This window comes from Danio aesculapii, chromosome 24, assembly GCF_903798145.1.
Source record: "Danio aesculapii chromosome 24, fDanAes4.1, whole genome shotgun sequence".
In the NCBI taxonomy this organism is placed as follows: Eukaryota; Metazoa; Chordata; class Actinopteri; order Cypriniformes; family Danionidae; genus Danio; species Danio aesculapii.
In genome coordinates this window covers 3,606,582-3,621,342 of record NC_079458.1, presented here as the reverse complement: position 1 = coordinate 3,621,342, position 14,761 = coordinate 3,606,582, and the positions used below count along the sequence as shown (strand labels likewise).

Here is a 14,761-nt window from a genome sequence, read left to right as displayed (position 1 = left end):
TTCATATAATTATATTATATATATATATAGTGCTGTTGCCTCACAGCAAACAGGTCACTGGTTTGAGCCTCGGCTGGGTCAGTTGGCGTTTCTGTGTGGAGGGTGCTCCGATTTCCCTCACAGTCCAAAGACATGCGGTACAGGTGAATTGGGTAGACTAAATTGTGTGTGAGTGAGTTTGTGTGGATGTTTCCCAGAGATGGGTTGCAGCTGGAAGGGCATCCACTGTGCTAAACATGTGCTGGATAAGTTGGCAGTTCATTCCGCGGTGGCGACCCCGGATTAATAAAGGGACTAAGCCGAAAAGAAAATGAATGAATATATATATATATATATATATATTTGTGTGTGGATTCATGCCTCTTGTATGTCTTATCTTTTGGGGGTAGCCTGTAAATGAGAGTATCTTTAAGTCAGAATTTGCCAGGGGTATGAATAGTGTCGGGCTTGACTGTACAAATATATAAGCTATAATTCAATATACGTGTCCATATATGTCCCATTTTTCCATGACAGTAGCGCAAACAGCGTGAATAAAATAGACGAGTCCAGTGCGCCACCTGCTGTCTGTTCAGCACACTTACATCTCAAAACTGAGAAAACAACCTTTCATTATGGTGTGGGAGGAGAAATTTACTGTAGTAAAACAATTAATGCCAGAGGAGCAAGAGATTGATCTAAATCACAGGGTGTATTTAAGGTTTTGAGTGAGATCAATGACACAAATGTTTATTTTTCTTGAACTGGCTCGTATTTTAGCGTCATAAATTATGATTGCTTATGACAAAAATGCTTGAGTAGTGTTGAATTTTTGAATTATACTAGTAAAGTGTATTATATAGTACATGTATAGACTAAAAATTGATTAACTGGATTTACTTTGAGGCAAGTGGTTGCAAGCAGTTTATATGGGCATGTGAATGAGTGTGTATGGATATTTCCCAGAGATGCAGCTGGAAGGGCATCCGCTGCGTAAAACGTGTGCTGGATAAGTTGGCGGTTCATTCTGCTGTGGCGACCCCGGATTAATAAAGGGACTAAGCCGAAAAGAAAATGAATGAGTGAATGAGTATTAACTAAAGTGAACTGATCAATTCTGTATTACACTGTACTGTGGTGTATTGTAGAATAGTATACTGTCTAAAGCTGTCGAAAACTAGAACAGCATTGGGTTATTTATATTTCTGGTTATTGTATTGCCATGGTAACTAAAGAATTACAACCAAAGAGATTAATTCAAGTGCTTTACTATAGAATGGGTTAAAAACACTATACAGCATTTACTATAAATTACTATAGTAATTTTAATTTAACGAATTTTTCAACTTAATTTAACGGATATGGTTTATAAAACTGACATAAGGACAAGAGTATAAATCTTCATACTAATAAATTAGTCAGGCTTTGTTTGTTTACAGTATATTATTATTATACAATGGCGGAATATAACTTTAATTTTCAATTTATAATCAAACTACTATTTGTTTTAATTGAGATTTTTGTAATTACAAGGATTATTTTAGACATTCATGTATTCATTTTCTTTTCGGCTTAGTCCCTTTATTAATCTGGGGTCCCCACAGCGAAATGAACCGCCAACTTATCCAGCACATGTTTTAAGCAGCGGATGCCCTTCCAGCCGCAACCCATCCCAGGGAAATGATTTCAGACAGATAATATTAATTAGGACAAAACAACAGTACACAATACAGGAAAGACATCAAAAAGGGAAGACTATAAACAAATTAGTATTAATACGAGAAATGGCTGCAACACTACTATTACAACAGAAGGCGTTGAATTTTAGAGGGTATATTTTAGATTACATGGCTTTGAAATGAAACTGAGAAAAAAATACAGAACAGTCAAGAAAGAACAATCAAGCACAAATGTAAAGAATATTCAGATATAATTAAAGAACCGCAATGTCAAACTAATGTTTTACATGTGTCATTTCATTTTTTTAAATCATTTTAACAATAAACTTTGAACTTATATATTGTAATACACATTAGAATATGTATGTTGCCTCATTTTTATCATTCATTCATTCATTTTCCTTCGGCTAAGTCCCTTTATTCATTAGGAGTCGCCACCGGCAACTATTCCAGCATATGTTTTACACAGCGGATGCCCTTCCAGCTGTAACCCAGTACTGGGAAACACCCATACACACTCATTCACACACACACACACTCATACACTACAGCCACTTTAGCTTCTTTAATTCCCCTATAGCGCATGTGTTTGGACTGTGGGAGAACCCGGAGGAAACCCACGCCAACACGGCGAGAACATGCAAACTCCACACAGAAACACCAACTGACCCAGCCAGGACTCAAACCAGAGACCTTCTAGCTGTGAGGCCACAATGCTAACCACTGAGCCTCCGTGTCGCCTGCCACCTTATTTTTATATAAATATATTTATTTATATTTTTTATCTCACCCATATTCTGACATATTGTCACAAAAGTATGTGAACCTTTAAAACAGACACTTGCATTTAATGCTGTTTATGTAAAAATATCTAAAAAAATCTATTTAAATATTATTTATTATGTTTTTTGCGTAAAAAATAATGTAATTATTTAAAATGTAATAATGTAAAAATATATTAAGTTTTTATTCTTAAGTGGTTGTTAATCAACAACATACTGTTATTCCAAATTAAAGATTTATATTTATCTAAAAGTGGCCAATATATATTTGTTTATTTTTACATTGATTTTAAATTATGTATTTATTTATCATTCATTCATTCATTTTCTTTTTGGATCAGTCCTTTTATTCATCAGGGGTCGAAATAAACTGCCAACTTAGCCAGCATAGGTTTTACACATCCCTTTCCAGCTGCAACCCATCATTGGGAAACACTCATACACACTCATTCACACACATACACTATGGTCAGTTTAGCTTACCCAATTCCCCTATAATGCATGTGTTTGGACTTGTAGGGGAAACCGGAGCACCCGGAGGAAACCCACCCACACCAAGAAAGGGAGAACATGCAAACTCCACACAGAAATGCCAAGTGACTTAGCTGAAGCTCGAACCAGCAACCTTTTTGCTGTTAGGCGACAGCGCTACCCACTGCGCCACCCCATTTATTTATAGTGCAAAACTAATTAATTTTATCTCAAGCTTTAAAAATGTTTTACTTGTTGCGAGTTTGTTACAGTTCTATACACGGTAAAAGTGTTTTCTGTTTATTTACCGTTGGGAATTGCATTATGGGAGCTTGATCTCTGTCCAATTTTGATGATGTTGAGAATTCAGTTTAACAAAGTGACTTATATTGACATTTAAGTAGTTTGAAATTATATAATGTATAAGAAATTATAATATCTAGAGAAATAAGTGTGTAAAATAGCAGAAAATGTGCTGGCAGTTTATTACAAGGTGTTTGTAATGTAATATACAGCACCAACCCAGACCATATATCACTGCAAACCCTTACAAGTGTTTACAAAAGTCACTTTTTTCCAACTTTTCAAGATTAACAGTTGGAAGAAGGATCAAAGCACCAATAATGCAATTCAAAAGTAGATATAAACAGGAATAAATAATAAATAAAAACATGAATCACTAAAATTAAGGATATTTGTACAGTGTAATGTTATTAATAAATCCAGGTGTATGTAGGAATTGCATATGCTTTAAAATCTATTTCTTCTTCATAACGTGTTTCCATATTCAACAGCAATATGACCAGTGGTGTAGTCCTAAAAAAAGGTGGTGTACTTATACACCCGATCCAAATTTTAAATGAAAGTAGGCAAAGAAACGATGAAAGTCAATGTTTCTTTGATTCATTAGCTATAAATAAATAAATATATATATATATATATATATATATATATATATATATATATATATATATATATATATATATATATATATATATATATATATATTTTTTTTTTTTTTTTTTTTTTTTTTTCATTTTTTTACATCAGTTACCTGTAACTATTAACTTTCACGAAAGGAAAGGAAAAGCAAATACTTTGTCAATGTAAGTCAATGGTTACAGGCTTTCAGCATTCTTCAAAATATCTTATTTTGTGTTCAACAAAAGGAAAAAAAGACAAACCGCTTTGGAACAAGTAAAGGTTGAGTACATTTTCATTTTTGGGGAAAACTATCCATTTAAAAATATATATTTTTTAAAAATTGTTCATTTTAAAGGGAGATGCTAATAGTCTAATCCTATTTATCGATTTATGTTTAGCTAATAGTGCCCTCACAGCTGCTGTGGTCGTCGGGGCGGGGAATGGCGCAAGTTGAACAAAACAAAAATGCACCAGTTGCAAAAAATTAGGATGCGAGTTAAAAAACACACACATTTGGTATACAGTTAAAGAGCACATGAATAAACGTAAATTGGGGAAGTTTAATCAGATAAAAAAGTGGGTATGCCGAGGGTATACGCAATTATTGATCCTCAGAAGTGGTAATACCGAAACAGCTCGTGGAAAAAAGTGAAAATACTGAGTATACGTGCGTATAGCCCCGACTACACCACTGAATATGACACCTAATGATGATTTCTAATGTTCATGCAGCATCTTATTTTACCTGTGTTGGTCAGTAGGGGGCAGTGCGATCTGTTAAAACAATGTTTTCTTCATAACCAGAACACGATCTACTGTATGAGTGCGTTACATGCAGCCTTGTTAACATTCTAACAGCTACTTGAATGACAAGTAAACACAAACCGAGATTATAATGCAGACAGAAAACAGAAAGTCTCCTACCAGTGATGCGGAGGGGAAACAGACGGTCACCATGACAACCAATCGACAGCATTCTGTCCATTGATGGGATGTTTGAGTCAGAGCTCGATGATGAGCCACTGACGCCTACAGAAACTAAAAACAAGTTAGGAAAGCACGCGGAGATTCCTGCAGGATGAATAAAGGAAGCATCAAATGCACAGTGGTGATTTCCAGAAATGAGGAACACTTTGCTTCCCACTAAACATTTCCGACACATTTCTAGACTGTGCATGAGCAGACACATGGCTGAAGACAAAAATTAAACAGATTCACAATATATAGTGATCATATTTGCCAGGATAAAAATGTAATACGCAGACATTTATCATTAATTTCCATTTGCGGACACTAAGCTTTAGTTTTTGAAGTCTCCTCTATTCGACGAAGCTGCATTTACTTGACCTAAAAATAACCTGTTTTTGTAATATTTAAGCATATATTTATAATATTGTACGCATGTGATTCAAAGCCGAATATTCAGAGTAATTACTGTACGTGTCATTGTCACGTGATCCTTCAGAAATCCTCCAAATACACTGATTTACGCGTCACTTAATAAACAATAACGAATGCTCTGCTGTTAATGGGTTTTTCTTTTTGTAAAAACACATTAAATGAATAGAAAGTAAAAAAAAACAGTATTTAATTCAAACTAAAATCTTGTGTAAAGTTATTAAACTTATACAATCAATTAAAAGCATCATGTTAAGTTACTTCAAAAAGTAATTAACCTCTATTTACATAATTTAATGTGTATTTATATTACTTTTATTACCTTGTATGAGAAGTAATTTAATTACTCTAATTACGTGACTCAAAACTACTTAAAAAATCCACACAAATAACAGCTATTAAACTCTTAATGTATATTTGCGTAAAATTTGGCCTTTTAGCTTTATTTAACACTATTAATTTATTAACTATAAATACTTATGCATTTTAAATACAATCATAACGTTCTCTAGTTAACAAAAATAATTAATTCATTTATTTTCTTTTCAGCTTAGTCCCTTTATTAATCTGGGGTCGCCACAGCGGAATGAACCGCCAACTTATCCAGCATATGTTTTACGCAGCAGATGCCCTTCCAGCTGCAACCCATCTCTGGGAAACCCATACACACTCAATCACACACATACATACACTATGGACAATTTAGCCTACCCAATTCACCTGTACCACATGTCTTTGGACTGTGGGGGAAACCAGAGCACCCGGAGCAAACCTACACGAACGCAGGGAGAACATGCAAACTCCACACTGAAATGCCAACTGACCCAGCCGAGGCTCGAACCAGCAACCTTCTTGCTGTGAGGCGACAGCACTACCTACTGCGCCACTGCATCGCCACAAAAATAATTATTCAACAAAAAATAAATACTTATGTATGTAAATTAATAATTATTATTGCTTAGTCATTTGCAAGTGTCTTGATAAATTTAACCTTTAATTGAAAAATATTAATATTCTGCATAACAAAGAAATACTTCTCTAAATTGATTTATAATAACTGTTCGATTGATTTAAAGTATACTATATGTAACCCCACCGGTCCTACACCACCTAACCCGCTCCGAGCTGGGATCGAACCGGCAACTTTCCGCATGGGCGTCGGTTGCTCTAAAAAGGAGGCTAAAGACCATCCCCTATAGTCTCTGTCACCAGAGCACCTTTAGAGGTCAGAGGAGTGAGGTTTACCTGCACAGCACCTACTAGCTGGCCTCTGTTACACTCATCCCCCTAAACCTCACTCCCATCTGGGTCACAGCACCAATGTAACCTCGCCAGTCCTACACCACCAAACCTGTTCGAGCTGGGATCGAACCGGTGGGCTTCTGCATGGGAGTCTGTTGCTCTAACAAGTAGGCTAAAGACCATGGCTTCTAGTGTCTGTCGTTAGAGCACCTTTAGAGGTTAGAGGAGTGAGGTTTACCTGCACAGCACCTATAGCTGGCCTCTGTTACATATATAAGTAACTGTAATTAAATTACCTAAAAATGAAGTTATCCTTTACTTTTGTGCTTAATTACAGCAGTTAGTTACATTGTAATTACACTCAAACCTGCACGTCAGGATATATGTCTAACTTTTGAATGTTATTTAATGCTTATTTAATTTTTACACCCAACACAGGTAAAATTCTACTCCTGACTACTGAAGTTCTCTGGATAGTGTAAAATCTCTTCTCGGACATCAGAAAAAGTGCATCATTATATTAATGCACTGGTGACTTTCTCATGGTCAGCTTGATGGAGCAGTCTTAATTATAGGAAAAACTCACTAACAGCCTAACCAGTTTTACTTATTTCCAACAAATGGGTTTAAATAAGCACTTAAATGCTTTGCCAATATTATAATAATCTGTTCTCAGACCTGTATCTGAAAAACCTGGTATCCCAGACACCCTAAAAGTATTTGTGCTGGCAAGAGACATTTATGAATGTCCGAATGTCATTGAATAAGATGCTCAAATGCTTTCTTTTGACTGATATCTGTGTTTGAACAGTTTTAAATTATTTTAATGCATACATAAGCATTCAAAGAGAGTTACATTTTTAACACAACATTTGTTTTAACATTTTTCAGCCCTATAATCAGTTTATTCTTTTTGATTGAGTTAAGTATATTTCTGTTACTTTTAAAGTGAGCAGTAAAAGTGACAGTATGATGACAACTACAGTATTTACCCTTAAAAGGTGTATACCTTAGAGCAGTGTTTCCCAACCCTGTTCCTGAAGGCACACCAACAGTTCATCTGTTGGATGTCTCTCTTATCTGAACCATTCATTTCAGGTTTTCAAGTCTCTTCTAATGTTCTGATGATTTGATTCAGGTGTATTTGAATAGGGAGAGATTGAAAATGTGTACTGTTGGTGTGCCTTCAGGAACAGGGTTGGGAAACACTGCCTTAGAGTATAAACCTTTAAGGAATTCCGATAAACCCTTCAAGGATAAAAAAGGTACAAGTGTGAATATTTTTAGGCCAGCGTTGAGGGTAATGCATTAGTTACATGATGTGATGCAAGGTATGTAATCGGATTACTTTCTCAAGTAACTAATAAAATAATGCATTACTTTTTCCTTTTCTTGATTTTCTCATTAATTAACTGACGTTTATTCCCCAGTCCTTCTGTAGAGAGAAATCAGAAATAAGGCCAGATGTGTGTGTTGTGTATGATGTGTAAACGTGAGACTTACTGTAGCACTAGATTAATTGTGAACTTGTATTTAGTCATCTCGATTGCACAAACACAGATTCAGAACAGTTTAGAATTTAAGAGTGTTACGCGCCATTTTCATGCATCCTATTCTTCATGTGGTCCAGAAAGGCAAACATTTTGTTTCTTCGAGCTTCGCCACAACTACAGACATGAACAGTATTGGGGAAAGTTACTTTAGAAACTAATGCATTACAATATTGAGTTACTCCTTACTAGTTGTGTTACTTTTGATGTTACTTAAGTTACTTTTGCGTTACTTTCTCTGACCTGGCTGAGGCTTGATCTCTTTCAGAACTTGCAGGTTTTTTTTTTTAAATAGAGGAGCTCTGCAATTAACAACACACCGTATAAACTTCATTTAACTTTAAAATAAAACACTTTAAAAAATTAAATGTAGGTTAATGTTATCTTTGGAGAACCTCCTGACCCCATGCTGTATTTACAGATTGATGACAGTTTAAAGCAATGTGTTTGCTACTTTTGTACTTTCTGCCTTATTAAAAAGTAAATCACTGCACATTCAGATACTCCTCTTCTCCTTTTCTTCCATCTGTTCAAAATAATGAGAATATTTCCATCGCGGAACTGTAAGGCTCTGCCGTCTTTACTTCTGTCTGTTCTTGCATTCTCTCATTTCAACACAGGCTCATTGTGAAAATGTAGCCCTTTATATATTCTGGAGATCACGAATTATGTAGCCTAGAAGTTTGTATAGCTGCATTTCATCTTTGAAACGAACGCTACGGGGAAGTATGATGCCGTTCCTTTTTGAGCTTACCCGCTGACCGCTTACCTCCATTTGGGCGGCTTTTCCGCTGTTTGGGTTTGCCCATGTAGCTCGTCACGTACATCAGCGGACTTGAGATGCAGAGGCTTTGACCACGACAACTTGATTCAAGTCCAGTGAAAAAGGTTCCAGAAAGCGAGTAAGACAAAAACAGAAGCCAAAAAAATAAATAAACAAGTAAATAATAAGGTGAGAATATGGTAAAATCTGAAAACGTGGTAAAAATCAGGCGAGGGCTTTTCTTTTTCTGGATTGCTTTTTAAGACTGTCGGTTGGGTTTAGGAAAGTAGGTGGGCGTGGTTTAATCGGTGCTTTTGAAAACACTATTGGTTGGTCTAGGGAAGGAGGAGGGTGGGTCAGTCAATCGGTCAGTCAATCGGTCAGTCAGTCAGTCATTACTGCAGCCTCTAGTGGATTTACGTGAGAACAGCAGGCACAAATGGCACTCGTGAGAGAAATTTGAGATCTGAAAAAGCATACACAGCGGCCTCTGGTGGACTGTGAAAACAAAAACTGCAAAAAACACAACTCCTGGGACGAATTTCGCGATCTCCAGAAATGTATATAGCGGCACGTTTTCAGAATGAGCCTGGGTTGTCTCATTGTGTGCAGGATTCAACGTGACTACATTCATTTTAATTCAGCAATGTATTTTTTTTAAGTGAATTAACTAAACTAAAAAGTAACTCACGTTACATTTTTTAAAAGTAGCTCAGATATTATTACTTCATTTTGAAAAGTAATGCGTTACTTTACTCGTTACTTAGAAAAGTAATATTATTAGTAGCTTGCATTACTTGTAATGCGTAACCCGACATGAATTTATATTTCCTTCAGCCTGAGCATTATTCACTTCACATTTCACTTTTGCAGTAAAATGCTCTACATTTAAAAAAAAAAATGAAGTTATTTTATTATTACAAACAAGCAACCCCAGGCCAGACTAAAAATGTAATACAAAAGTAACACATTTAGTATACTTTATTTATAAAGAAGTAGTGCAAGATGACAACATATTACTTTTAAAATGTATTTTTTCCATCTGTGATACTGTGAGGTGATATTATGAGAAATGACATAAATACTCATACATTCTAAACATGCTGGGTTTGTTTTAAACCAACTTTGGGTCGAAAATAAACAAAATAAACCATTGGATTAAAAAGTGTTGTTTTTATATGTTGGATTTTATCATATTTGACCAGCATTGGGTTAAAACAATTAAGCAGTTTTTGTAAACTGTATCAACATTTATTTCTGATCAGCATAGTATGAAATTCAATCTGGATTTAACATCCTTCAGTTCTCGCCCTAGTTGATGTGTGAACTTCCCATTGCTTACCTTTCTACCCCCTCTCCTGGACGGATGTGGAAAGAAAGAGACCATCATCTGGCTCATACAACAGCCCCATCCCCATGACTGATTTATTCAAGCAAATAATGAAGAAGAATAGCATTTGGACTCACAAGCAACTATTAAACGGAAGCAGATTTAGAGACTCACACACATGCATATACTTTAAGTCACACACACACACACACACACAAACACAGACAGAGAGAGAGAGAGAGAGAGAGAGAGAGAGAGAGAGAGAGAGAGAGAGAGAGAGAGAGAGAGAGAGAGAGAGAGAGAGACATCATGAGTTAAGGCAACTGTTGGTGGTCCCAAAGCGCAGTGTGAATGTCACCCACAAGACTAATGGAAACATCTCCCACACACACACGAGTTTGTCTTTATGAATTGTGGGGACATTCCATAGCTTTTCATATTTTCAATTACCCTAAACCTAAAAGGAAAGTATTTAAAGATAAAAACAAATCATTCTATGTGATTTTTAAGCATTTAGAAAATCGGGAACATGAGTCCTCATATTTCACCATCTCCATGTAATTATATTGCACACACACACTCTCAACATACATCAAAAGCAGAACAAATCAAACCAAAACACTATTAGAGACACGTAGAAGATCAACTGTTCAACTTTTACACGGGTCCCCCCTCATATAGCTGTAATTCATCCCATTAAGTGAGCTGTTTTGCTTTTGTTTTCGCAGCACAGTCTCCATGCACACTGCAAACTGGAGCATTCGCTGCATTCTGTATCTCACTGGCCTCTGCCAAGGACAGAAAACATTGTGTTTAACTTTGGTCTCAAAGAACTCCCTGATTCACTCCAGCTTGGGTCATATTTTTAATGATGAATACCCCCCCCCTCCTCCTCCTCCTCCTCACAGAAGGCTGAAGTGCTCCGCCAGTCTGACGGCTGTGTGTTTTGAGGGCTAGTTTGTCGGGGATTGGCTTTCACACACACAGGCTGAAAGGGTTACTGTTCAATCTATTCTGCGCTCGCCAGAGTGCGCGGCCGAGTGGCGCCGGCGCGTCACACACACACACACACATACACTCGCGCATACGTACACACTCTCAGCCTCCTCCAAAAAGCTCTAGACATCATCAAGAAACAGAGCTGACAACTGCCCCCACCCAGCGCCAAAACACAGCACCAGCAGTGTGTCTGTCACAATAACTTCAGCAATAACGCGCGCGCGCACACATGCACTTTCACTCGCTTTAAATGACAGGCGTGATTCACTGCGAGCGTGCACGTGAGTCTCTGGAAGACGGCGAGTGTGTGTGTGTGTGTGTGTTAAAGCTGCGTTTTTACGAGTCTCGCATCTCTTGAACTCGCAGACAGTGTGTTTGCTGACTAATTAACAGTCTGGTACCGTCAGCATCAGTTCACAGTCATTGTAGAGGGTTGCAGTGTTTCTCACGCCGAGACTTTTGGACAAGAATCGGGCTCAGATTTCTGTCTCTCAGACTTTTTTTTTCTTCCCCCCCTTCCCTTTCCCTTTCCAGAAGCAGTACGCCAGGAGCTGCTGGCTCTCCCTGCTCTATTTCACCAATGACAGTGTTTGAAAATGGCTGCATCATATTTTAGAGCTGTGTTAACATCGGCGCGCTTTTACGCACGGCGAAGAACTGACGGTTCCAAGCGGCCCCTGTGGAGTATTTCCACACCTAAAGAGGGTTATTGGAGCACTGGATGTCATTCAGAAACACCACCTATTTATCATACGCTTATGCAACATATGCATCAGTTAGTACTGCGGGAAAAAACAACATCAGAACACAGGCATTTCTCAGATCCTTCACACTCAGTCCACGTTTAATAGATTTTATTGCTAAAACCATGGCATTTTACACTGACATGTTAATTATTATTATTAATAATATTAATATTCTCTTAAATTCATCTTTAAAACTTTTCAAGTAGAATTTCTGGTATATTCTATTCTCTTCTCTTTATCTATACTCACAACCGTTAAAACAATAAATAAACCGTACACATGTGTGTCTTTTTACTAAAATACTATATGATTTCCAAAAGAAAATAATAAAAGCCGAGTTCACCGTATAACTTTCAGCCCAGCCTCTTTTTTTCCACAATTATTGACATTAATATTTGTACAAAACGTCTAGGCATCACCGCAGTGTTCTTCAGTCTCTATAAATAGAGTTCGACAGAAGGAGGAAAGTGAAGTTCTCTCTTTCGTCTTCGCAATAACTTCATAAAAATAACCACGAGCTGAAGTGCTCCTCGTGAGAATATGGTCCTGATCCTTTAACAAAAATAGCTGCATTCTTCTTTCTTCGACTTAAATATGTACATATATGTCATATATCTTGAATTAAAAAGCTATATATATATACACATATAAAAATAGAATCGCTATGTGGCGCCACACATCCCTCTGTCCGTGGGTAAACAGTGCAATCATTCATATTGGATAAACCCTTTCGCGCACGCGCAGCTCAGCACGAGCACTTGCACTGGGAGATGATGGGATACTGCACCTGTATCCACGTGCAGTATTTCTGCCGCATGAAGCCCTGGCAGTACCACCGCAGGAAGGTCTTGGTCACAGCCTTGACCGGTTTGCAGGACATGCCTTCGGGAAAGGAGCACGAGCGCTCGCTGAAGCAGTTCCCCTCCTTGATGTAGCGTGGCCAGAAGCGCAAGCCCAGGTCCTTCCAGGTGTAAAGCACCGGGCAGTGCGTGTACATCCACAGCCACTGCAGAAACTTCCGCCGCGCCTTCTTGCCCACCTTGACGCGCCTCCCGTACGGCGTCTCCGTGAGGTCCAGCTTCTTGAGCTCCGCGGGCATGGGGAGGCGCGGCAGCTCCGGCGGCGCGCTGGCGTTCAGCTGCGCGGGCAGGTGGATGGACATGAAGTTGGCGTCGAAGTTGCTGCCCAGCTTTTTGAGCAGGGTCTTCTCCGAGAGGTCCTGCTCGCGCGGGTCGTGCTCCGGGTCGGGGTCCTCGATGAGGCCTGGGACGGGCAGACCGTCGCTGGGCAAGGGCCTGAGGCGCAGGTGGTGCTGGGCTGCGGTGCCGTGCGCGCACAGGAGCAGCAGGAGCAGCAGCGGCAGCGCGCGTGTGATGCTGCCCATGACTTGTCTTCTGTCTGTTTACGGAGTGGAGTTGGCCCTCACTGCGCCCACGTGCATAAATAGTCCGAGGGACAGCACGAGCGAGATCTTTTAATAGATGGCCGCGTGGCCGGGTGTGACATGGGACATGAGCTGCTTTTCTTTTTCTTTTCTCTTTTATTCAGGGATACTCGCTCAGGTGAGGCGTGCAAAGGGTTCAAATGCGTAACCTCATCAGATTTTCTTCTAGCGACTGGTTACCATGGTAACCAGTCACGATGGGATGGCACCGTTTCTACAGCCTGCTCGGGTATATGTTGCCGGGTGCCACCCAAACTGGCGTTTGAAATGTCAGCGCGCCCGCGGAATGGAGCGCGTCTTAGCCAATGTTATTTTTACGCTCTCTCTCTCTCTCTCTCTCTCTCTCTCTCTCTCTCTCTCTCTCTCTCTCTCTCTCTCTCTCTCTCTCCTGAGCAGAGAGGCTCCAGTGCGTCCCGCCGAACCGGCGCTGCTAACCCAGGACGTGAACCGCTCAGTCTCTTCACAGCGCGGGCAGATCCTGCTGAACTCCGCGCGCAATCGTAACTTCAGAAGCGCCTAGAACATGTTGGCTGTCAGTCCGGTATAATATCAGGCTCCTGTCAGCTCCTCTACAAGTCAAGCGTCCCCAATGAATATCTGCTGCATGTTCTCCAGACGCGGCTGCGGTGCTTTCAAATCCCCGCCGTGTCACAAATCCGTCCGGAAAACTCGCCTGGTCCTGATCTGGGACAGAAGAGAATGAGCGCGTCTGGAGGAGAGCTCCTCTCTTTCCCAAGTTAAATATCCCCTCCCCTTCCCTCCCCCCGTCAGCTTCAAGAACGCGCGCGTGAGTGAGTGAGAGTGTGTGCGCGCGCGCGCGGGGCCAGCTCACCAAGAACCCTCATTCTGACTGACAGCAGAGCACACACACACACATACAATGAGACCCCCCTCCCAACCTACTGCACACATACACACATCCCACCACAACAGCTCTAGATTTATCACAGGCTGCTAAAGAACACCAGAAAACACACATTTGGGATTTTCCATATCTTGCACATTCCGTGACACTTAACCCACCTATTATGATCGTCTTGCATAAATAATGTTCAAGTGGAAACCTTATAATTCATTCATACCACACTGAAATTACACTCTGTGCTGGATGCTTCAGTCACCGGGGACTTTTGCACACATTGGCACACGATGCACAGAGAAATGTTAAAGAATCATTATTGAAATGCTTTTCTTTCCCCCAATAAAGGCAGCCTGACATGAGCAGTTGTGCCACACACACACACACACACACAGAGGCGACATCACTTTTCCCAAGGAAAAAGAAAAACAAAGTGAAGTGCTTAGGAATCCAATAATTGGTCCATTAAAGCGCCTCTGGTTTGTGTGGAGGTTTGTGGATTCGGCTTCGACCTTTGCTCTTGCCACTGGCAGGAACCAACATGCATGAACTCTTGGGGTCACCAAATAAACGGCCGCAATTAAGTGTTTAAACG

General features: G+C 39.4%; 1 protein-coding gene across 1 annotated transcript; it reads right to left on the bottom strand.

Moving 5' to 3' along the window:
• Positions 1–10,083: 10,083 nt before the first annotated feature.
• nog2 (noggin 2) lies at positions 10,084–14,027 on the bottom strand. The gene has a single exon (XM_056451027.1). The coding sequence runs from the start codon at positions 13,245–13,247 to the stop codon at positions 12,609–12,611; it is 639 nt and encodes a 212-aa protein (XP_056307002.1). The 5' UTR covers positions 13,248–14,027; the 3' UTR covers positions 10,084–12,608.
• Between the last annotated feature and the right edge of the window lie 734 nt (positions 14,028–14,761).